This window comes from Macaca mulatta, chromosome 19, assembly GCF_049350105.2.
Source record: "Macaca mulatta isolate MMU2019108-1 chromosome 19, T2T-MMU8v2.0, whole genome shotgun sequence".
Classification (NCBI taxonomy): domain Eukaryota; kingdom Metazoa; phylum Chordata; class Mammalia; order Primates; family Cercopithecidae; genus Macaca; species Macaca mulatta.
The window spans coordinates 19,604,018-19,628,023 of record NC_133424.1 but is presented as its reverse complement, the minus strand read 5'-3'; the positions used below and the strand labels follow the sequence as shown (position 1 = coordinate 19,628,023).

Sequence of the window (24,006 nt, the reverse complement as noted above, 5' to 3'; positions counted from 1 at the left end):
GGCCACAGACCCAGGGTGGGCGCTAACTGCCCTGCACTGAGGACAGTGGATAAGATGCTATTGGGACTGCTGATCCCCTTAATGGGGAACCTGAGGACCCTGACCCCTGACTGCCCAAGAATACATGGCAAAATGTATCCCTTTATGAGCTGAAGTTGGTTCCCATTCAGCTCCCAGCCACTTGCACAGAAAGAAGCTGAGTGACGTCACCAGCGAGGCTTGGGGGCGCAGGACTGTGGCACCCCTGGGGGCTTTCCTGCAGCTGCAGCTGGATAGGGAGGCGCCTGTTGACTGGCTCCCTGCTGTGGGTGGGCACATGGAGAAGGGCTCGATAATCAGCTGCTAAATGGAGTAATGAGTAGGGGACCCTGCTCTATTCTGCAGCTAGGGAAACTGAGGCAGAGTTTCCTAGATACTTAGGTGTGGGAACTAACCCAAATATCCCAGCCTTGGCCAACACACCCCCACCCTGTGCTTCCCATCATCCTTTTCCTGGTGCAAAAGGACAGTAAGGGAGAGCGGGTGGGTTTGTTCCCCCCCAACCTTTGGTTCCTGCCCTTGGGTCAGTGAAAAGAAAAACTGCACTTTGGTTCCGAGATTGGCAGGCAGGGCCGGCTTATTCTGACTATGGCTCGTCCGGCTGACTGGGACCCAGAGGGACAGCATGCACTGGGCCAGGGGGGCTTCATACCAGAACGCTGCTCTGGTTCCCCACCTGGTGGTCATTGAAGTCAGCTAGCAGGGACACCAGGATGCTTAGGCCTCCGAGGTCGACGACCTCCTGGCAGAACTCGTTGCGGATGGCCAGGCGGGACAGGGTTCCGCAGAGCTCGCTCAGGATGCCAGGGTTATCTAGGAACGCTGCGGGGAGAGAGGGAGACAGTGGTGGTGGGGGCGGGAAGAACCAGCTGCAGGGCCCTCCGGTTGGGTGGGGATCCTGCTGCACTAGAGGAGTCCAGCCCTTCTGCCTATTGGAGTGGCCACGGGCACCAGGAAGGCCCCAGGGAACACCAGGGGCTGCCTGGGCCTGCAGTGCCCCCTGCTGGCTGCTGGAAAGACTTAGGAATGTGCCCCTCCAGCTTCCTTCCATCATGCCCCAAATAAATTCCATACCAACTGATGGTCTCACCTAAAAAAAGAAAACCATACTAGTGCTAAAAAAAAAAAAAAAAAGACATCTGAAGACTATTTTTATGATCATGGGGTAGGAATGGCTTTTCTAAGTGCAACAGGAAACTCCAAAACCATAGAGGGACACATATGGACCGGGCTGACGTGGCCAAAACTGAACACAGAAGGCGCAGATGGAGCCCAGAGGCACTGCACCAGGAAGCAGATGCCGGAACTCACGCCAAGAGGGCGAAGATCCTGCACCTACACAGGGCTGCAATGGTCAGTTCCTGTGGCCACCTGTAGCCCTCTGCAGTTCCACCCAATGCCAATCTAGGTGTTGCCATGGAGGTATTCTGTCCACACGGTTACCATCTGCAATCAGCTATCTATTATTATTATTATTATTAATTTGAGACAGAGTCTCGCTTTGTCACCCAGGCTTGAGTGCAGTGGCGTGATTTTGGCTCACCGCAACTTCTGCTTCCTAGGCTCAAGAGATCCTTCATGCCTCAGCCTCTCAAGTAACTGGGATTACAGTTACTGGCCCGCCACCACGCCCAGCAATTTTTGTGTTTTTAGTAGAGACGGGGTGTCATCATGTTGCCCATGCTGGTCTTGAACTCCTGGGCCCAAACAATCCTTCTACTTCAGCCTCCCAAAGTGCTGACATTACAGACATGAGCCACCATGCCTGGCCTAGTTGCCTTTAAGTAGAGGAGATGATCTTGAACAATGTGAATGGGACTCATTCAATCAGCTGAAGTCCTTAGAAGGAAACAGGTGTTTTCTTGAGAAGGCGACTGCCCGGGAGTTTCCAGCCTGTCCTATGGAGTACAGACTTGCCACAATTGCATGACCCCATTCCTTACCAAAAAGTCGCTTCATATATACATATCCTGTCTCTCTGGCAGAAACCTAACTGCTTGGAGCTCCTATAAATAAAACAGGAAAGGTGTGAGCTACCTCCTGGAAAAGCAGTCTGACTTTGCAGAAGGTCAGGACTCATTTTCAGCCTTGCTGGAGGTATGGGAGACTGAGGTGGGCTCACTTCCTCAGCAGACAGAGCCAGAACCCCCACACAGGCCTGGCCACAGAGCCAGAGCCACGGGCAGGCAGGAAAGGGGAACTCATCCTTCTGACACCTTCTGTGTGTCAATCAGGACTTTTCTAGTGGGTTCGGTGGATGGAATGGGGTTAGGGGTTAAGACAGAAGCTTTAGGGTCTGACGGTCAGCACTGTGACGTCCCAGGGCCGGCTCATCATGGTCACCCTGGAGCCAGACACATGAATATGCCTAAGGATTTGTGGCTGAATATGATCAAGCGTGTACACATCCACCTGAGACTGCCACGGTGCGTGCCAGCCAGCTTCCCCCAGTCCTCTTATTTCCCTCTGGGGAGGTCCCCTTTCCCTCCTCAGTTCCTGGAGTCGGACACAGCAAGCCCCTTCCCCAGAAGCTCCAGAGATGGGATTGTGGCCTGCTCCTAGCCCATGTGTGCTGGCCTGGAATTCTCCTGGAGCCATGAGAAAGCATGGGGAGACTCCTCACGAGGGTTGCCATGCAGGCGGGTCTAAGCTGAGGGGCGAGCGGAACCTTGAGCCCGCCGTGCCTGAAGCAGTCCTGATCTCTGACCCCCTCACTCTGGTCACATCTGACCTGCCTGCCTTTGTTTGCTGGCTCATATTGGCCCCCAGCTCTTACCTTTGGTGGCTTCAATGAGCACCTTCAAGCCTTTGTTCTCCTGCACAATCATCTTGGCATGGTTGTGGGCGTGGCCAAAGGGCACACGGATGTCGTCATCGAAGGTCATGACACGCAGGGCCCAGCAGGCCTCCCTGACCACGTCAGCATGGTGGCCATGATGGGCAATGGCGCCAGTCAGCAGGGGCAGCACACCAGCTTTCACCAGGTCTTGCCGATTCTGTTCATGTTTCAGGCAAGCGTGACGCACACAGCGGATCCCAGAGCAGGTCAGGTCGGCCTCATCAGCATTCTGGGTCAGCGTGGCCACCAGGAGCTGCAGGCCCTGGGTGTCCAGGAGGTCTGGCTGGCCATCAGTCAGCACTGACAGGGCATTGAGGGACTGGAGCAGAAGGCCCTGGTCACCTGCAGTGGCCAGCTTCCAGGCAGTGAAGATGATGGGGTAGGCCCCCTTCTGGGCCGCGAGGAAGCGGCAGGCCTTGTCCTGCTTGCACTGGTCACAGAAGCGGGTGAGGTGTGCTGACACCTCCTGGGTGTGAGAGCTGGCCACAGACTCCTGGAGGTCACTGAGCGTCTGGGAGACATGGGAGAAACCTCAGCATCAGCTCAGGCAAGAGGAGCCCATGGCCACAGCAACAGTGTCTGGATCCCTGCAAGGTTCCCTCCCCTGGGATCTGGGCCTGCAGTGGAAGTGATGTGGGGTCAGTTACAGCTCTGACAACTTCCAGACCTGTGCTTCTAGGAGCTTTGAGCTTCAGAGGCCATAGGGTGGAAGACTGACACTGACACACACACACACACACAGGGAGAAAGACAGCTCAGTGTCCCTGCCGAGGGGCTGCACACATAAATGCAGACATATTAAACATTCCAGCCCTACCTGCCATCTAGAGGACCCAAGCGATACCAGCAGAAGAACCATCCAGCTGAGCCCAACCAGGCAGAATCACAAGAAACAATAAGACACCTGTTGTTTTGGGCTGTTTGTCACACAGCCATAACAAATTGGCACACCCATCAATGGTCAGTTCTCCAAGGAAGGAGAAAGCCACATTCACCAGATATACCCATCCTGATGTCTCCTTTCATCTCTCTCATTCACTCCACAAACATGTACTGAGCACCTGCGAAATGTGGTTATACTGTACAGAGAGCAGATTTACCCAAATTCAACTCTAAGCCACTGGGGAGAAAAACTTTAAACACCTCAGACAAGTTTAGCTGCCATTCAACTATATGACCTTGGGACATAGCATGAGCCAAAGATGAATCTGTGAGCCTGGAGTGTAGGAGATTATTTGCACCCAGACTGAGTCAGGGCGGTTCTACAGAAACCACCAGCCCAAAGGGCTTTGATTTGGCATTGACTGACACAAAAAACAAAGAAGCCTATCTGATAGTCTTCACTAAGCTCAGATTTGTGGACCTGAGTATATGTTACAATGCAACAGGATATTTAAAAAGATAAATTTTTGCTAACATGAGATTAGAACTGAAAAACAAAAAACAATTAAAAAGTTAACACCAGTGTGCATGACTAGAATAGACATTACTACAAAGAATACATACAAATGGCCACTAACACATGAAAAGACGCTCAATATCACTAATCATTAGGAAAAATGCAATTCAAACCTACAGAGGAGCCAGGCTTGGTGGCTCGTGCCTGTAATCCCAGCACTTTGGGAGGCCAAGGCAGGAGGATCGCTTGAGCCCAGGAGTTCAAGACCAGCCTGGGCAACATATGGAGCACTCATCTCAAAAAAGAAAATCATAGAATTACTGTATGATCCAGCAGTTCCACTTCTGGGGATACATTCAAGAGAACTAAAAGCACAGTCTCAAAGAGATACCTGTACACTCATGTTCAGAGCAGCATGATCCATCAGAGCCAAGAGGTTGGAGGCTGCAGTGAGCTAAGATCGTGCCATTGCACTCCAGCCTGGATGACAGAGCGAGACTGTCTTCAAAAAGAAAAAAAAAAAAAAAACACTACAACGACAACAAAGAAATTCAGGCACGTAGTATACCATGGATGTACCTTGAGGACATTATGCTAAGTGAAATAAGACAGTCACCAAAAGACAAATACTGTGATTCCATTTATTTATTTTTGTTTTGTTTTGTTTTTGAGAAGACTTTTGCTCTTATCGCCCAGGCTGAAATGCAATGGCGTAATCTCAGCTCACCGCAACCTCCGCCTTGTGGGCTCAAGTGATTCTCCTGCCTCAGCCTCCCAAGTCGCTGGGATTACAGAAATGTGCCACCATGCCCAGCTAATTTTTTTGTATTTTTAGTATATACAGGGTTTCTCCATGTTAGTCAGGCTGGTCTCGAACTCCCGACATCAGGTGATCTGCCTGCCTTGGCCTCCCAAAGTGCTGGGATTACAGGTGTGAGCCACCGCACCCAGCCTGTGATTCCATTTGTTTAAAAAAAAATTTTTTTTTTAGATGGAGTCTTCCTCTGTCACCCAGGCTGGAGTGGAGTGGTGCCATCTCGGCTCACTGCAACCTCCATCTCCCGGGTTCAAGCGATCCTCCCGCTTCAGCCTCCTGAGCAGCTGGGACTACACGCATATGCCACCATGCCTGGATAATTTTTGTTATTTTCAGTGGAGACAGGGTTTCACCATGTTGGCCAGGCTGGTCTCAAACTCCTGACCTCAAAGTGATCTGCCCACCTTGGCCTCCTAAAATGCTGGGATTATAGGCATGAGTCACGGCGCCCCGCCTGTGATTGATTCCATTTATATGAGGTCCCTGGAGTAGTCAAATTTACAGCAACAGAAGGCAGAATGATGGTTGCTGGGGGCTGAGGGGAAGAGGAACACAGAGTTTGTTTCAGTATTGCAAGATGAGATGGATAGTCATAAAGTACAACATTATGAATGTACTTAATGTACCATGACACTGAACTCTACATTTAAAAATGGTTACAATCCCATCCTGGCTAACACAGTGAAACCCCGTCTCTACTAAAAAATAAAAAAAAAAAACACTAGCCAGGCAAGGTGGCGGGCACCTGTAGTCCCAGCTACTCGGGAGGCTGAGGCAGGAGAATGGCGTAAACCCGGGAGGCGGAGCTTGCAGTGAGCTGAGATCCGGCCACTGCACTCCAGCCTGGGCGACAGAGCAAGACTCCGTCTCAAAAAAAAAAAAAAAAAAAAAAAAAAAAGGTTACAATGGTAAATGTTTTTATGCATATTTTACATAACAAACAGTGGTGTAGCATTTCAGCAGAAACCCTGTAAGAAACTTGAAAAGCTCCTGACAGAAATGCCTTTGAGGATGCACAGTACTGGAGTTAGAACTACCAAGTTTTTCACAAGGAATTACTATGTTAGTAAGGACGTGTAAACTAAAAATAAAATTCTTGGCCGGGCATGGTGGCTCATGCTCGTAATCCCATCACTTTGGGAGGCCAAGGCAGGTGGATTGCTTTCAGCTCAGGAGTTCAAGACCAGCCTGGGCAACACGGTAAAACCCTGCCTCTAAAAAAAAAATACAAAAATTAGCCAGGTGTTGGTGGCTCACACCTGTAGTCCCAGCTACATGGGAGGCTGAGGCTGAAGAATTGCTTGAGCCCGGGAAGCAGAGGTTTCAGTGAGCCAAGATTACACCACTGCACTCTAGCTGGGTATCAAGGTGAGACCTTGTCTCAAAAAAAAAAAAAAAAAAAAAGAAAACAATCTAAGTACCCATCCATTCTAAGGACCCCTTCTCTTGGCCAAAGGCATTCCAAAGGTAACCTGAAAAACTAGTTCAGGTCATGATGGGAAGTGGGGGTCAAATATGTCCCATTTTATCTTCCTGCCTTTGGAAGTCAGACACAACTGACCATCTTAAGACTTTTTTGTAGCAATAAGACACCAACTTCCAGCCTAATACTAATACAGTATGGAAATAAATCAAAGTATTTTATCCTAAAATATATTTCTTTGACATATTTTGAAATGGCCCAGGAAAGCTATCTCTTGTGGGGACAAGCTACATTCTACAGAGATTCCCTTTCCAGGTCTTTTCCCTGATTCAGGACAGAATTAACTAAGAGTCTGGCCCCTTTTTTTTTTTTTTTTTTTTTTTGAGACAGAGTCTCGCTCTGCCGCCCAGGCTGGAGTGCAGTGGCGTGATCTTGGCTCACTGCAAGCTCCGCCTCCCGGGTTCACGCCATTCTCCTGCCTCAGCCGCCCGAGTAGCTGGGACTACAGGCGCCCGCCACCTCGCCCGGCTAGTTTTTTTTGTATTTTTTTTTTTAGTAGAGACGGGGTTTCACTGTGTCAGCCAGGATGGTCTCGATCTCCTGACTTCGTGATCCGCCCGTCTCGGCCTCCCAAAGTGCTGGGATTACAGGCTTGAGCCACCGCGCCCGGCCAACCTTTTTAAGTCTGATAAGAAACATTTACAATCTATTTTCAATGAAGCCTGCTACCTGGAGGCTTCATCTCCTTGATAAAACCTTGGTCTCCACAACCCATCTTAAGCAAAATATTACTTTCTATTGATTCTAGGTCTTTAGATAACTATTTCAATCAGAAAATCTTTTTTTTTTTTTTTTTCTGAGTCTCATTCTGTTGCCCAGGCTGGAGTGCAGTGGCATGATCTTGGCTCACTGCAACCTCCACCTCCTGGGTTCAAGTGATTCTCCTGCCTTAGCCTCCCAAGTAGCTGGGATTATAAGCGTCCACCACCATGCCCAGCTAATTTTTGTTTTTGTTTTGTTTTTGAGATGCAATTTCGCTCTTGTCACCCAGGCTGGAGTGCAACGGCGCAATCTCGGCTCACTGCAACCTCTGCCTCCCGGATTCAAGCAATTCTCCTACCTTAGCCTCCTGAGTAGGTGGAGTTACAGGTGCCTGCCACCATGCCCGGTTAATTTTTGTATTTTTAGTAGAGATGGGGTTTCACCATGTTGGCCAGGCTGGTCTCGAACACTAACCTCAGGTGATCCACCTGCCTGGGCTCCCAAAGTGCTGGAATTACAGGCGTGAGTCACCGCGCCTGGCCTAATTTTTGTGTTTTTTGTAGAGACAGGGTTTTGGCATGTTGGCCAGGCTGGTCCCAAACTCCTCAGCTCAATGCGATCCGACCACCTCGGCCTCCCAAAGTGCTGAAATTACAGATGTGAGCCACAGCAACCGGCCAGAAAAATCTTTAAATTTGCCTATAACCTGGAAGCCCCAGCTTTCAGCTGCCCTACTTTTCCAGACCACACCAATGTACATCTCACATGTATTGATTGATGTCTCATGTCTCCCTAGAATGTATAAAACCAAGCTGTAGCCCGACCACCTTGGGCACATGTTCTCAGGAGTTCCCGAGGCTGTGTCACAGGCCACGGGTCACTCATATTTGGTTCAGAATAAATCTCTTGAAATATTTTATAGAGTATTTTCATCAACAGGTTGTTGCTAAAATGCAGGTGGCAGAGCCAGCTGTGTTCTACCTATGACAAGTCTGTGTGGTGCTCACCACCCTGCTCATGGAGGGGGGCTTTAATCACGAAACTCCTGGAGTCATTCACTCTCTGTGACTAATGCTTTTCATTCTGCAACTTCCCACATGTAAATGTGGCCCGGCTGGCTCAGTTTCTACTTGGACAGTCTCCAGATGTTATTTTCCTTCTGTTTCTATAAGCCTGTTTGCAATACATCTTATGACATGAATAGATTAATTTCAACGGCCATCACAATGAATTGTTTTCTCCCTCAACAGATAAGCATTTTTTACACATCTGAGCCAAGATGCACAAGGTCAATTATGCTGCGGGGCATTTGAGAAGGGGCTTGGTTCAGTTGCGAACTGACTGCTGAGATGCAAACCCCAGTGTCTGGTGGGAGGGACAGGGCAAGGACTTTCAGATTTTACTATAAGTGCTTGAGTATTGCTCAAATCTTTTATGCTAAGAATGTATTTCCACTCTTCTGTAATGAAAAATAAAATTTAAAATTAGCCAGGGGTGGCAGGTACCTGTAATCCCAGCTACTCAGGAGGCTGAGACAGGAGCATCACTTGAACCCGGGAGGTGGAGGTTGCAGTGAGCCGAGATCCTGCCACTGCACTCTAGCATGGGTGACAGAGCAAGACTTTGTGTCCAAAAAAAAAAAAGAAAAAAATTTAAGGCTGGGCATGTTGGCTCACACCTGTAATCCCCGCACGTTGGCAGGGCAAAGTGGGAGGGTCACTTGAGGCCAGGTGTTCAAGATCATCCTGGCAATATAGCAAGACCCCGTCTCTACAAAAGAAAAAAAATAGGCTGGGCACAGTGGCTCATGCCAGTAATCCCAACACTTTGGGAGGCCGAGGCAGGTAGATCACTTAGGTTAGGAGTTCGAGACCAGCCTGGCCAATGTGGTGAAATCCCATCTCTACTAAAAATACAAAAATCTGCAAGGCATGGTACACGCCTGTAATCCCAGCTACTCAGGAGGCTGAGGCAGGAGAACTGAATGAACCTGGGAGAAGGAAGTTGCAGTGAGCTGAGGAAGGGCCACTGCACTCCAGCCTGGCCAACAGAGTGAGACTCTGTCTCAAAAAATAAATAAAAGAACAGTTAAGAAAAAAAAAAAGAAGCGAATGTTATAAACAAACACATAGTTTCCTGTACTGCTGGTAGAACAGCCTGAATTTCAGTGCTTGGCTTCCTGGATTCAGGTACCAGTTCTGCCTCTGACCTTTTGGGGTGGGGGTCATTGATCCTTGGGAAGCCTTAGATATCTCATCAGCAAAATGGGCTGAGCACAGATTAAGAGAACATATTTTAAGAATTTAGCATAATAGGCCAGGCATAGTGGCTCACAGCTGTAATCCCAGCACTTTGGGAGGCCAAGGTGGGCAGATCACGAGATCAGGAGATCGAGACGATTCTGGCTAACACGGTGAAACTTTGTCTCTACTAAAAATACAAAAAATTAGCTGGGTGTGGTGGTGGGCACCTGTAGTCCCAGCTACTTGGGAGACTAAGGCAGGAGAATGGCATGAACCCGGGAGGTGGAGCTTGCAGTGAGCCAAGATCGTGCCACTGCACTCCAGCCTGGGTGACAGAGCGAGACTCCGTCTCAAAAAAACAAAACAAAACAAAACAAAATTAGCTGGACATGGTGGTGTGCACCTGTAATCCCAGCTACTTGTGAGGCTGAGGCAAGAGAATCGCTTGAACCCAGGAGACAGAGGTTGCAGTGAGCCATGTTGCGCCACTGTACTCCAGCCTGGGCAACAGAGTGAGACTCTGTCTCAAAAAACAAAAGGCCGGGCATGGTGGCTGACACTTGTAATCCCAGCACTTTGGGAGGCCAAAGCAGGTGGATCATGAGGTCAGGAGATAGAAACCATCCTGGCTAACACGGTGAAACCCCATCTCTACTAAAAAATACAAAAAAATTAGCCAGTCATGGTGGCGGGCACCTGTAGTCCCAGCTACTCAGGAGGCTGAGGCAGGAGAATGGTGTGAACCCGGGAGGCGGAGCTTGCAGTGAGCCGAGATCGCGCCACTGCACTCCAGCCTGGGTGACACAGTGAGACTCCGTCTCAAAAAAAAAAAAAAGAAAAAAGAAAAAAAAAAAGAATTTAGCATAACGCTGAGCACTTAAGAAGTACTTAAGCAGTAACTGCTAGATAATATAGATGATATTGTTATTGAGATCCTTTCTATATAAAGTTCGTCTACAAATCAGGAGGAAAAACATGAATCACCAAATGCAAAGATAGCCGGAAGACAAACTCATTTTAAAAGAAATTCATCCAGGCTGGGCATCATGGCTCATGCCTGTAATCCTGGCACTTTGGGAGGCCAAGGTGGGCAAATAACCTGAGGTCAGGAGTTCAAGACCAGGCTGGCCAACATGGTGAAACCTCGTCTCTACTAAAAACACAAAAAAATTAGCCAGGTGTGGTGGTGTGTGCCTATAATCCCAGCTACTCGGGAAGCTCAGGCAGGAGAATCACTTGAACTTGGGAGGTGGAAGTTGCAGTGAGCTGAGATTGCGCCACTGCACACCAGCCTGGGTGACAGAGCGAGACTCTACCTCAAAAAAAAAAAATAAAATAAAATAAATTCATCTTTATTAGGCAAGAAAGGTAAAAAGCAAACTAACAACAACGAGGCAATTCTCACAAGACCTCCTCAAGGCAGGAGAGGGCAAGACCCTGAGGTAGGGAGAAGTAAGTGTCATGCCTTAGGTGAGCTGGGTTTACACCCAGAGCCATCTCTTCCAACTTCCTCTCCTATCATTGCACCTCCTGCTCCCAGGTCAATGACTTTTCTTCTCTTTGGATCTCAATGTCCCCATCTGTATAATGGGGAAATCCCAGCCTTGCAGGTGTTGTTTGGACAATGACTGAGAAGGCAGGAAAAAAGTACCTGCACAGAACCAGGTCCACGGTCGGTTCTCAAACACCAGAGCCTTCTGCTGTATTACAAAGTTCAATGGGTGACCTTAAGGAAAGCATTGAAGTTCTTTTACCTTCCTCGTTTGGGTCTCTGGAGAGGTTAAGTGCCAGCTCCTGGCCTGTTTCCCCATCACTAAGACAGGAGTGACACCACCTACCTCACTGGTGAGCTTCAGTGCTAACAGATTGGCTAGAAAGTGCTGGTAAACAGTCGGTGCTCAGTAAGTGACAGCCTTACTGTGAGCCCACTCTCTCATCCTGTGAGTCCTGTCCATCTGTCTCTGGGAAGCCAGAGGGGCCCCTCTATGGTGTTCCTGACTCTGGGCTTCTAGCAGCAGGGACAATCAAGCCATCCACCTGATTTCAGCATACATGCCACCCGAGGAGCTTGGTGTCCCCTGCATTGGAAGGCATGCCACCCTCAGACGTGGACTCGGAGACCTGGCTGCAAACTCGAGCTTGCCCATGCATGCTGGGAAGGGCATGACCTTCAGAGCCTGCATTCTGCCATCCAGGAAACAGGGAAGAGGTGCCCCCAGACAGAGGTGACGCAGGACCTGCTGTGTGGGATGCCCATTCCTACCTGCAGGATGTCATGTGTGGGCTCCTGGGGTCCGTCTGCAGAGACTTTAGGCGCCGTCTTTACAATGTTGCTCAGATCAACCCCTGTTGGGGGCGGGGGAAGCAAGCACACAGGGGTCACAAAGCAAGTGACAGCTGTCATTCCCGTGGGCCTGCTGGAATCACACCTCAGGACCCTTCTGCTGGGACCACCCCACTCCAGAAGCCTCCCACCTCCCTATTCCCGCCCATGCCACATCAACACAGGGGTGTAGAGGGTATTGGGTATTTCTGCCACTGGGCCATGGGCCAGTCAAAGGGAGCAGAGTGGTAGTGAGGCCGTTGTCACACAAGGCTGTCATCACAGGCCACGTCTGTGCGGTGAGGTGCCACATGCTGCCTGGTGGGCTTGACAGGGGAGGGAGGGACCCCACGGCCTTCTCCCTTGGGACTCCCATCCGTCCTGGCTCTGGCTGCATTCTTGCCCCTGCTGGCACCCCCACAGGGAGCCCCTACAGTGCTGGACGCCTTTGCTTGTCCCACTGGCCCCTGTCTAGGGGTCTATACCCCACTCTATGCCTGCAAGGCTGACCTCTGACCTCTGAGGCTGGACCCTGGGTTTGTTCAATGGGGAAGTGAACTTGAGATGCAGGCAGGAGGAGGGGAGCCTGGGGTGTTCATTCCCAGCCCCCTGCCTCCGCCCCAGGGTCCAGCGCCTGCCAGGTGGCCCCTGCCCAGGACTCCTGCTCCCTGCAGTCAGGGTCTCTGTGGGGGCTAGTTGTGCTAGGGGTGGTCTCCTAACGCCGCCCACGCCATTGCAAACAGCCCCTCATAACCACACTCCTCCGCACCTGGTCTGAACACGCCACCTGTTTCCACAGGCTGCTGCGGCTTCTGCCTCTGTAAGCTCGAGGTGGGGCAGAGTAGGGCAGGAAGGCAGGGGCCCCGTTTCCCAGGCCAGGGTCAGGGAAAACCTCTTCAAGGAAATGATCAAATGAGACTCATGAGAAGGATCCAGCCCATAAATATCTGGGCGAGGTGGAAATAGGGACAGAAAGGGTGTGTGAGAGGTGGGAGCAGGATAACTAGCCTGCCTCGGGCAGAGGCTGGAGGGGACAGGGCCCAGTGGGCACCTGGTTTCTGTGCCAGGCATGTGGCACCCCCAGCGGGGAAGGGCAGCAGGGCCCTCCCATCACTCTTGCATCTGAGAGCCTCGGATGGCAGGTGACGGTCACACCGCCCTACCTTGCGATTCAAACTGCTCCACAGCCTCTTTCACCGCCTCCTCTGGCCCCATCGCAAACTCCTCGATGTTCTCGCGCACGGCTGCATCAAAGGTCTCCTGGGCAATGCGCTTGGAGACCATCTTCGCCTGCGTTGATGTTGGTGTGCAGCCAATAGATGCTCCTGAGCTGAGAAGTTAGGGCAAAGAGAGAGCTACCTCAAGGGTGAGCAGGCAATGGCAGGGCCTGGCCACCATGAAAACGCCACTTAGGAAGAATCTACCAGGGACCAGAGCCCTACAACCACCCTGGAGAAATTCTTCCCACCTAGATCACAGGAAAGGGTGATATCCCTACTTCCCTAGGGCTTCTACAAATACAGAAGAGGCCGGGCGTGGTGACTTAGCCTGTAATCCCAGCACTCTGAGAGGCTGAGGTGGGAGGATCACTTGAGCCTGGGAGGTCAAGGCTGCAGTGAGTCATGATCATGCTACTACACTCCAGCCTGGGCCACAGAGTGAGACCCTAACTTGCGGAAAAAAAAAAAAAAACAAAAAAAGAAAATGCAGAAGAGAACACAGAGTTTACTATATTTTATCTAAGAAAGGTGGTTCTTTAATATAATGATACTAGTAATGTTATTCTGAAACTATTATGGACATAGCAAATAATAATGATTATATTATTAGGAATCAGCATAAAAGAAAAAAGATTCTGGCTGGGCGCAGTGGGTCAATGCCTATAATCCCAACACTTTGGGAGGCTGAGGCAGGAGGACTGCTTGAGCCCAGGAGTTCAAGACCAGCCTGGACAATGTGGCGAAATTCTGTCTCTACCAAAATAAAAATTAAAATTAAAATTAGTTGAGTGTGGTGGCATATGCCTATAGTCCCAGCTACTCAGGAGGCTGAGGTAGGAGGATCGCTTGAGCCTGGGAGGCCAAGATTGCTCCACTGCACTCTAACCTGGGCAACAGAGCAAGCCCCTGACTCAAAAAGGAAAAAAAAAAAAGATTCTAACATCATAAAATCAAGTGAAAACTCGGAACTCCCTATAATTAACAATATTGTATTGTGTACTTGAAATTTGCCAAGAAGGTAGATCTTAAGTGTTCTCACCACAAAAAAGAAAAAGGTAACTGCTGATTGAGGTGAGTATTTCACTATCTGCATGCATATAAAATCGTCAAGTTGTATAATATAAACATATGCAATATATTGGTATCATTTATGTACTATATATAGTATAACATATACACTATATTAAATACATACTCGCTGGGTGCACAGGTGCATGCCTGTAATCCCAGCACTTTGGGAGGCTGAGGCAGGTGGATCACCTGAGATCAGGAGTTTAAGACCAGCCTGGCCAGCATGGTGAAATCCCATCTCTACTAAAAATATAAAAATTAACTGGGCATGGCGGCAGGCACCTGTGATCCCAGCCACTCGGGAGGCTGAGGCAGGAGAATTGTTTGAACCCAGGAGGCAGAAGTTGCAGTGAGCCGAGATTGCACCACTGCACTCCAGCCCGAGCAACAGAGCAAGACTCCGTCTCAAAAAAAAGTACATATTATACCTCAACAAAGTTGAGAAAAAAATCTCAGAACTTATATTCGAAATGGAAATATCCATATAAACCCATCATGTGTTTTCTCTTAAGTAAACAAAGATCTAATTTTCTAGTCATAGCAACTAAAAATGCCTAGAAGAAATGATAGCACAGTAGTACTGAATACCTCTAACACCATGTATGGTTTCTACCATCTCCCACGAAAAGGAGCTGGGGGCAGGGCTAGATGGCTCACTCCTGTAATCCCAGTACTTTGGGAGGCTGAGGGGGGAAGATGGCTTGAGGGCAGGAGTTCGACACCAGCCTGGGCAACATAGGGAGGCCCTGTCTCTATATAAAATCTTTAAAAACAAGGAGCCAGGCCGGGCGCGGTGGCTCAAGCCTGTAATCCCAGCACTTTGGGAGGCCGAGGCGGGCGGATCACAAGGTCAGGAGATCGAGACCACAGTGAAACCCCGTCTCTACTAAAAATACAAAAAATTAGCCGGGCGCGGTGGCGGGCGCCTGTAGTCCCAGCTACTCAGGAGGCTGAGGCAGGAGAATGGCGGGAACCCGGGAGGCGGAGCTTGCAGTGAGCCGAGATCGCGCCACTACACTCCAGTCTGGGCAACAGCGTGAGACTCCGTCTCAAAAAAAAAAAAAAAAAAAAAAAAAACAAGGAGCCGGGGCTTCTGGAGGAATGGCTGATTCCAGGTCCCAGCAGGTCATGGGGCAGGTCACCCTGGGGCATTCTGTGAGACCAGGAAGCAAGGAAGCTTCCACACCCTAAGGGGTGCCTGATAGCTACAGATAAGTGAGCATTTAAAAAAAATAATAAATTCCAGTACATATGAAAATCAAAATCTGGGCCAGGTGTGGTGGCTCACGTCTGTAATCCCAGCAATTGGGGAGGCTGAGGTAGAAGAACTGCTTGAGCCCAGAAGGCGCAGGTTGTAGTGAGCCGAGATCACGCCACTGCTCTCCAGCCTGGCTGACAAAGCCAGACTACATCTTAAAAAAAAAAAAAAAAAAAAATCAAAATCTGTGCTTTTGATTTTTTTTAGATAATACTATTTTTTAGATAACACTAAAACAAATACAGCTCAGGCTTCTGAAAACTGGCCAACCAAGAATCCAGCTCTTGGTGGGGAGTGGTGGCATGCTCTTGTACTCCCAGCTACTACTCAGGAGGCTGGCTGACATGGGAGGATCACCTGAATCCAGGAGTTCAAGACCAGCCTGGCCAATGTAGCGAGACACTGTCTCTACAATCATTGATAACAATTTTTTTTAAAAAAGAAACTAGCACTTGACTGGGCGTGGTGGCTCACGCCTATAATCCCAGCACTTTGGGAGGCCAAGGCAGGCGGATCATGAAGTCAGAAGATCGAGACCATCCTGGCTAACACAGTGAAACCCCATCTCTACTAAAACTACAAAAAGAAAAAAAAATTAGCCGGGTGTGGTGGCGGGCGCCTGTAGTCCCAACTACTTGGAAGGCTGAGGCAGGAGAATGGCATGAACCTGGGAGGCGGAGCTTGCAGTGAGCCAAGATCACGCCATTGCACTCCAGCCCGGGTGACCGAGTGAGACTCTGTCTCAAAAAAAAAAAAAAAAAAAGAATCTAGCACTTAACCTGCCTCCCTTGTACAAAAGGGTCCCGGGTTACAAAAAGAGAATGAGGAAAAGTTCCACTTCCAATTTCAGCTGATCAGCCGAGACAGGAGAGAAACAGATAATGATCCCACAGGATCCAAAACCATCAGGTATAAAATTAACAAGGGAGCCTAACAAGGGTGGACAGGAACTGAATCTACTGCTTGATCTCACATCATCAAAAGAGAAACCAGCAACACCTACCTCCTGAATAAGAACAAAATGCACCTGTGAAGTCACTGTGCCAAAATCTCAAACCTGAATCTGATCATGCATTCAGGGCACTTTCTGCTATGATGAAACGTTCTCTATCTGCACTGCCTAGTACAGATGCCATTGGCCTCTGTGGTTATCACACAGCTGAAGTGTGGCAGTGCGACTGAGGAACTGAGTGTGTAATTTTATTTCATTTTAATTTATGTTAATGTAAATAGCCATGTGTGACGAGTGACTACGGTATTGCACAGCACAGCTCTGACACCTTAACCAACACCATGGGGATATGATCTGCAAAATCCCTACTTTTTGGGATTTTGGGAAGAGAACATCAGCTAGAGGACAAACACCCAGAGTTTTCAACAAATAAATCACAAGAACAAAGAAAAGGAGAGGGAGTCTACCAACAGATGAATGGATAAACAAAATGGTCCGTGTGCACGATGGAATATTACTCAGCCAGAAAAACGAATGAGGTGCTGAAGCATGTTACAATGGGGATGGACCTCAAAAACATGATGTCTTGTCAAAGAAGCCAGACACAAAAGGCCTCATATTGCATGATTCCAATGATATGAAATGTCCAGAATAGACAAATACACAGACACAGAAAGCAGATTGGGTGTTGCCAGGGACTGGAGGAGAGGGAATGGGGAATAACTTCTAAAGGGTATAGAGTTTCCTTTTGGGTGATGAAAACGTTCTTGAATTAGATAGTGATGATGGTTGTACCACTCTGTGAAAACGTAAAATCACTATATCAGGCCAGGCATGGTGGCTCACACCTGTGTTCCCAGTGCTTTAGGAGGCCAAGGTGGGAAGACTGTTTGAAGCCTGGAGTTTGAGACCAGCAAGGACAACATAGGGGGGCCCTGTGTCTACAAAAATAAAAATTAAAAATTCAGTCGGGTGTAGTGGCATTTGCCTATGGTTGAAGTTACTTGGGAGGCTGAAGCAGGAGGATCATTTGAGCCCAGGAGTTCAAGGCTGCAGTGACCTATGATTGGGCCACTGCACTCTAGTCTGGGTGACAGAGGGAGAGACCCTGTCTCCAGAAGAAAAAAAAAATTACTAAATCAAATGAGTGGCTATTATGGTATGTAAATTATAGCTCAATTTCTTAAAGTGCTAGTCTGTTTAAAAACAAAAAGAACTGAGCAACGACTTGTGCCTGTACTCTCAGCAACTTGGGAGGCTAAGGTGGGGGGATCACTTGAGCACAGGAGTTTGAGACCAGCCTGGGGCAACATAGTGAGACCACATCTCTTAAAAAAATGTGTGTGTGTGTGTGTATACACACAAACCCACCTTATAAAATAAAAATAAGCAAGTAAGGCTGGGAGTGGTGGCTCACGCCTATAATCCCAGCACTTTGGGAGGGCGAGGCAGGCAGATCACCTGAGGTCAGGAGTTCAAGACCAGCCTGGCCAACATGGCAAAATCCCATCTCTACTAAATACACAAAAATTAGTGAGGTGCCTGTAATCCCAGCTACTCGGGAGGCTGAGGCAGGAGAATGGCTTGAACTTGGGAGATGGAGGTTTCAGTGAGCCAAGATCATGCCACCGCACTCCAGCCTGGGCAACATGAGCGAGGCTCCGTCTCAAAAAATAAATAAATAAACAAACAAGTAAAACCCAGTATAGGCACACCCTGGAAACCAGGGTAGGTATAAACACTTAGATGACCCATTAACCTCAGGCAGTACCTTCCCCTCTGACAGTTGGGGACAGGACATAGAGTTAAGTAAGATAAAACTCTTGGTAAAAACACCAAATCCCTTTGCAATTCTGTTTCAACCCTGTAGCTCAGCAGTCCCAACCTTTTTAGCCTAAGGGACCAGTTTTGCGGAAGACAATTTTTCTATGGATATGGTGGGGCTGGGGTGGGGATGGTTTCGGAATGGTTCAAGCTCATTACATTTATTGTGCACTTTATTTCTATTATTATTACATTGTAATATAGTAATTATACAACTCACTGTAATGTAGGATCAGTGGGAGCCCTGAGCTTGTTCTCTGGCAACTAGACAGTCCCATCTGGGGGTGATGGGAGACAGTGACAGATCATCAGGCATTAGATTTTCATAAGGAGCATGCAACCTACTAGATCCCTCGCATGCGCAGTTCACAGTAGGGTTCATACTCCTATGGAAATTTAATGCTGCTGATCTGACAGGAGGTGGCGCTCAGGCACAATGCAAGTGATGGAGAGCTGCTGTAAATACACATGAAGCTTTGCTCACTCACTCTACGCTTACCTCTTGCTTTGTGGCCCAGGTCCCAACAGGCCAGGGACCACTGGACCAGTATGGGTCCATGACCCAGGAGTTGGGGACCCCTGCTATAGATGATCTTAACAAGGTCTTCACAGGGTAAAAGTGAACCTAACATTTGCCACCATCCCGTCAGGACAAAGGGAGGAACAGGCCTTAGGTCCAGAGCCTAACAGAGGTTAACAACTTTTTAAATTTTAATTGTTTTAATATATCCACCTTGCTTATTGCAGTAATATCAAGTTTCCATTCTGGAATTATCAAGTTTCTGCTTCAGGCCAGGCATGGTGGTCTGCACTTTGGGAGACCGAGGTGGGAGGATCACGTGAGGCCAGGAGTTTGAGACCAGCCTGGACATGTGGTGAAACTCCACCTCTATAAAAAAAATACAAAAATTAGCCAGGTGTGGTAGCATGCACCTGTAGTTACAGCTATTTGGGAGGCTGAGGGGGAGCCCAGGGAGGTCAAGGCTGAAGAGCCAAGATCACATCGCTGCACTCCAGCCTGAGTGACAAAGTAAGACCCCGTCTCAAAAGGAAAAAAAAAAAAAGAAAGAAAAAGAAAAAAAAAAAAAGGAAAAAGAAACAGGTCACTCTGGCCCATGCTTCTCTTTTCAGGCAGTGGCAGGGGATGTACACATTCCATCTGTGTTCCTGCAGATGCCCACTGTGCACTGCACACTGCCTGAGGGGAGAAGGACTGGCTCCCAGCCAGCCTGCAGAACCCAGTACCCACGCCCTCCACTTCAATGCCCTTTTCTTTTCTTTTTTTTTGAGACGGAGTCTTGCTCTGTTGCCCAGGTTGGAGTGCAGTGGCACAATCTTGGCTCACCACAACCTCTGCCTCCTGGGTTCAAGTGATTCTTGTGCCTCAGCCTCCAAGCAGCTGGAACTACAGGCCCACGCCACCACGCTCGGCTAATTTTCGTATTTTTAGTAGAGACGGGGTTTCACCATATTGGCCAGGCTCCCATCGTGCTGGGATTATAGGCGTGAGCCACTGTGCCCAGCCAGATGCACTTTTCTTCAATTCCCTCCTGTGTCAGAGATAAACACGAATATACCTCATAGGGCAGTAGTGAAAAATTCAGCCAACTCCTATACATTCCTCAGAAAAGGATATGGACAGGCTCAATAAATGTTAGCTATTTGTTCTTTTCCTTTGTTGCTTAAGAGGCAATTCAGCAAGTTTATGCAGGAGCCCCATCTCCCTCCTTTGCAGATAGGCCCCTTTCCTTTATGCCCCAGAAGAAAAGGGAGCTCTTTAAGTGGTGCTATGGATTTCCAAGGTCAAAGGTGAAGGAAGAGTAATATAAAGAGTTTCTCAGTAGGAAGAAAGGAGTGGGGGACTCTACTCCCACCACCCTGGCCAGGCCAGGAAATTCCTTGTGGCCCTCAAGATCTTTACCCAAAAACAGTTTTGTTGAATTTCACCCTGGCAATGTAAATTGATAGGTGATCTTCACAGGTGCAGGACAGAAAGTCATCCCTCAGCTCACCTGAGACAAAAATACATATCCGGTTGCTCTCTCTACCCTAAAGTTTACGTAAAAATGCAGATTTGGCCACTGGTCACGCCTGTAGTCCCAGCATTTTGGGAGGCTGAGGCGGGTGAATCACCTGAGGTCAGGAATTTGAGACCAGCCTGACCAACATGGTGAAACCCTGTCTCTACTAAAAATACAAAAATTAGCTGGGCGTGGCGGCGGGCGCCTGCAATCCCAGCTACTCAGGAGGCTGAGGCAAGAGAATTGCATGAACCCAGGAGGTGGAGGTTGCAGTGAGCTGAGATCACGCCATTGCACTCCAGCCTGGGCGACAGAGTGAGACTGTCTCAAAAACAAAACAAAAAACAAACAAAAAACAGCAGATTCATGAGTCGGACTGAGGCATAAATGACTATTCCTCTACCTGCCCTGTCCCCCATGTAAATCGTGTATTCAGTGAAAGGCTGACCAAAGACTCAAAAGAACACAATCTACCTGTGACCATCTTACACGTACTCATTTATGTCTCATGTCTCCCTGAAATGTATAAAAGCAAGCTGTGCCCCAACCACCTTGGGCACATGTTGTCAGGACCTCCTGAGGTTGTGTCATGGACATGTCCTTAACCTTGGCAAAATAAACTTTCTTTTTTTTTTTTTTTTTTTTTTGAGACGGAGTTTCGCTCTGTCCCCCAGGCTGGAATGCAGTGACCGGATCTCAGCTCACTGCAAGCTCCACCTCCCGGGTTTACGCCATTCTCCCGCCTCAGCCTCCCGAGTAGCTGGGACTACAGGCGCCCGCCACCTCGCCCGGCTAGTTTTTTGTATTTTTTAGTAGAGATGGGGTTTCACCGTGTTAGCCAGGGTGGTCTCAATCTCCTGACCTTGTGATCCGCCCGTCTCGGCCTCCCAAAGTGCTGGGATTACAGGCTTGAGCCACCGCGCCCAGTGGCAAAATAAACTTTCTAAATTGATTTGACACCTGTTTCATATACTTCGGATTCTCAGTCCTCTGCGGAGCTTCTGTCAGCCCTTCCAAGTGGCTGCCTTTCCTGGCTACTCAGAGCCCGTGCTCTCTGGCCTCCTCTCCCCAACCCACAACCCCTCCCTTCCACCCACTCCTGAGGTGAGTTGGGGAGGCCTGGCTCTGTGACCACCCCTGACCTGAGTCCTCCAAGGTCCCCTAGATCTGGCACAGGGCTGGGTTGGGGGAGGAAAGTACAGATTTGAAACACATAAAATGGTGCCTAGGGATGGCCAAGTAAGAATTACCTGGAGAATAGCCTAGGCTGAAAGGGGGGAAACAGCAGTACCAGTCCCTGTGATCCATCAGGCATGCTGAGGGTAAAACAGAAGGTGAGTAAGGCCCCTAATTGGCAGCCAGTTTCCTTCTCTCAGCCAGGATTCTGCTCAAGAAAACTGTGCTGGCCAGGTGTGGTGGCTCACGCTTATAATCCCAGCGCTTTGGGAGGCTGTGGCAGGTAGATCACTTGAGGTCAGGAATTTGAGACCAGCCTGGCCAACATAGCGAAATCCTGTCTCTGCTGAAAATACAAAAAATTAGCCAGGCAAGATAGTGCACATCTGTAATCCCAGCTACTCAGTAGGCTGAGGCAGGAGAATCGCTTGAACCTGGGGAGTGGAGGTTGCGGTGAGCAGAGATCTCGCCACTGCACTCCAGCCTGGGCAACAGCAAGACTCTGTCTCAAAAGAAAAAATAAGGCGGGCCGGGCGCGGTGGCTCATGCCTGTAATCCCAGCACTTTGGGGGGCCAATGCGGGCAGATCACTTGAGGCCAGGAGTTTGAGACCTACCTGGGCAACAGGGAGAAACCCTGTCTCTACTAAAAATTACAAAATTTAGCCGGGTGCAGTGTTGCGCACCTGTAGTCCCAGCTACTCCGGTGGCTGAGGCAGGGGAATGCCTTGAACCCGAGAGATGGAGGTTGCAGTGAGTCGAGATCATGCCACTGCACTCTAGCCTGGGCGACAGAGAGAGACTCCGTCTCAAAAGAAAATTAGAAAAGTGTGCCATAACATGCTGGGGACCCTAAAAGACTCCATCCACATCTCCCTCTACCAGCCACACCTACTCTGGTTCAAACACCAGCCTCCCATAAGGGCGGCCTCACCTGCCACTCCCAGAGCCTAGACTCCACCTCACTCACCTGCTCAAAGCCCAGTAGTGGCTTCCCAACCCTCTCAGAAAGCCCAGCCTCCTTATGGGCACTTTCTCTACCTAAGCCTTCCCAGCTGCTCTTCCCCGCCTTTCTCATCCTTCCTAGCACTCAAGAGATACCCTTCAAAGCCACTTCCAGGTAAACAGCAGCCCTGCTCTCCCGTCCCATCACTCTTTTATTATTTGCACACCATCACCCGTATCTAGAGCGACATCGTTCACTCAATTATTTGTACCCTGTAGCCTCCTTGTCCCCACTGCCTAGGACGGGGCCCAACACACAGCAGGCACTCAGTGCACAGGTAATGAATGAATAAACAAAATGAATGAAAAGAAAGCGAAGGCCAGAGAAGCCGGGGATTTTATTCCCAGGCGGCTTCTGTAAAATTCTTTCAATTTTTTCCCCCCAGACCACGTACCCGAGGGTCGCGCCAGCCCGACCCTACGGCGCCCCCACTCCCCAATCCGCGCGCGACAGGCTTCGGCAGCCGCCGCGTCTCACCCGGTCTTCGCGGCCACGTGGGGAAAGGTGGGGCGCACGGCTGTCACCCAGGGCGCTGCCTCTAGCCCCTTCCGGCCGCCGTACCCGCGCAGGCGCCGTGGCGCCCCCAGGCTCGGCCTCCCAGAGCCCTGCGGACGGCTCACGATAACCAAGGACGACCGCAAACCAAGGTAAAGACAACGAGGCCCCCTCGTGCGCGACGGAGGCGTCTTTGCCGCCCTTTCCGGGACGGTCACGGTGCTCGCCGCCCCCAGCAGGGAAACGTTTTGCCTCCGGAGCGTCCGCCCAGAAGAAGCGGCCACCGCGCTTGCGCAAGAGAGCCGGGCAGCGGCGGCCCGCGCCTGCGCACCAGGACTCGGCGGCGGCTTGCGCCTGCGCGGCGCGGCGCTGCGGAGACCGTTGGTTCATTTGCATGTCCCCGCCTCGCGCGGCGGCGGCGGCGGGTGAGGAGTCTGAGGCGGCGGCGGGGGCGGCTCCGCGCGCGGTGGTCTCGGGGTGAGGCCCGGGCCCTGGCGTTGTCGGTGGGTGGGTCCCGGGGTGGGAGGCTCGGGCTCGGCCTTGGGGTCTCGCCCCGGGCTCCGTGATGGCGTCGCAGGCTCGGCCCTCTGGCTGCGGCGGCGGCCGCGTCCCCACCAGGTTGGCCCGGGTGGCCGGCTGCGGCCTCCCGGGCCCGGCGCCCCTATTTCCTCGCCCTCAGAGACCGGGAGACGGCGGGCCGCTTCCACAAAGGCTCATTGGTTCAGTCGTTCATTCATTCCTCCCGAACTCGGAGCGGCCCCCGCTGGGGAGGAGATAACGGCGCCCAGCGCTGCATCGGGCCCTTCCCCTCTTTAGAACCGGTTCAGCCCACACACCAGCCCGTTTACTAGCTGCCCTTTCCGTAGGTAGGGAAACGGAGGCACAGAAAGCTTAGGATCGTGTGATTTGAACCTGGGTCACCTGACCCTGGAACCCTGCCCTTTGCCAGCAGAGAACAAGGGGGCACCCAGGGAAAAGGGCTGAAGGATGGGACGAGGGGGAGATCGTGATGGGAAATCGACCCTACGGGTTGCGTCTTAAAGTTGGAGATTTTGCGAGGCGGGATATCTTGATGGTTAAGGATGCAGCCCCTGGACCCCAAAATGTTGCTTCTTTTTTTACCCATTCTTCGGGGCTTT

General features: G+C 50.1%; 2 protein-coding genes across 94 annotated transcripts in view; one reads left to right on the top strand and one right to left on the bottom strand.

Moving 5' to 3' along the window:
* The window catches only part of ARMC6 (armadillo repeat containing 6), a 31,354-nt gene extending 8,176 nt beyond the window's left edge, over nt 1-23,178 (bottom strand). For 9 of the 49 annotated variants that reach the window (XR_013408800.1, XR_013408801.1, XR_013408803.1 and 6 more), the window contains exons 1-5: nt 22,850-23,178; nt 13,009-13,175; nt 11,786-11,868; nt 2,816-3,389; nt 716-861 (exon numbers count right to left, since the gene is read on the bottom strand). Coding sequence is in view for 45 of the 49 variants with exons in the window: in XM_077977013.1 (XP_077833139.1) it covers nt 716-861; nt 2,816-3,389; nt 11,786-11,868; nt 13,009-13,129 (924 nt within the window). In the remaining 4 variants the exon portion in view is untranslated. Of the gene's footprint in view, nt 1-691; nt 862-2,815; nt 3,390-11,785; nt 11,869-13,008; nt 13,201-15,385; nt 15,549-21,441; nt 21,508-22,052; nt 22,146-22,766 lie in introns of those variants that run through there. The other 40 variants (XM_077977004.1, XM_077977001.1, XM_077977002.1 and 37 more) reach the window with 21 other exon arrangements.
* SUGP2 (SURP and G-patch domain containing 2) overlaps nt 22,938-24,006 on the top strand; it is a 43,649-nt gene continuing 42,580 nt past the window's right edge. For 22 of the 45 annotated variants that reach the window (XR_013409241.1, XR_013409239.1, XR_013409240.1 and 19 more), the window contains exon 1: nt 23,251-23,344. Coding sequence is in view for 3 of the 45 variants with exons in the window: in XM_077978380.1 (XP_077834506.1) it covers nt 23,262-23,292 (31 nt within the window). In the remaining 42 variants the exon portion in view is untranslated. Of the gene's footprint in view, nt 23,020-23,250; nt 23,345-24,006 lie in introns of those variants that run through there. The other 23 variants (XR_013409237.1, XR_013409236.1, XR_013409250.1 and 20 more) reach the window with 2 other exon arrangements.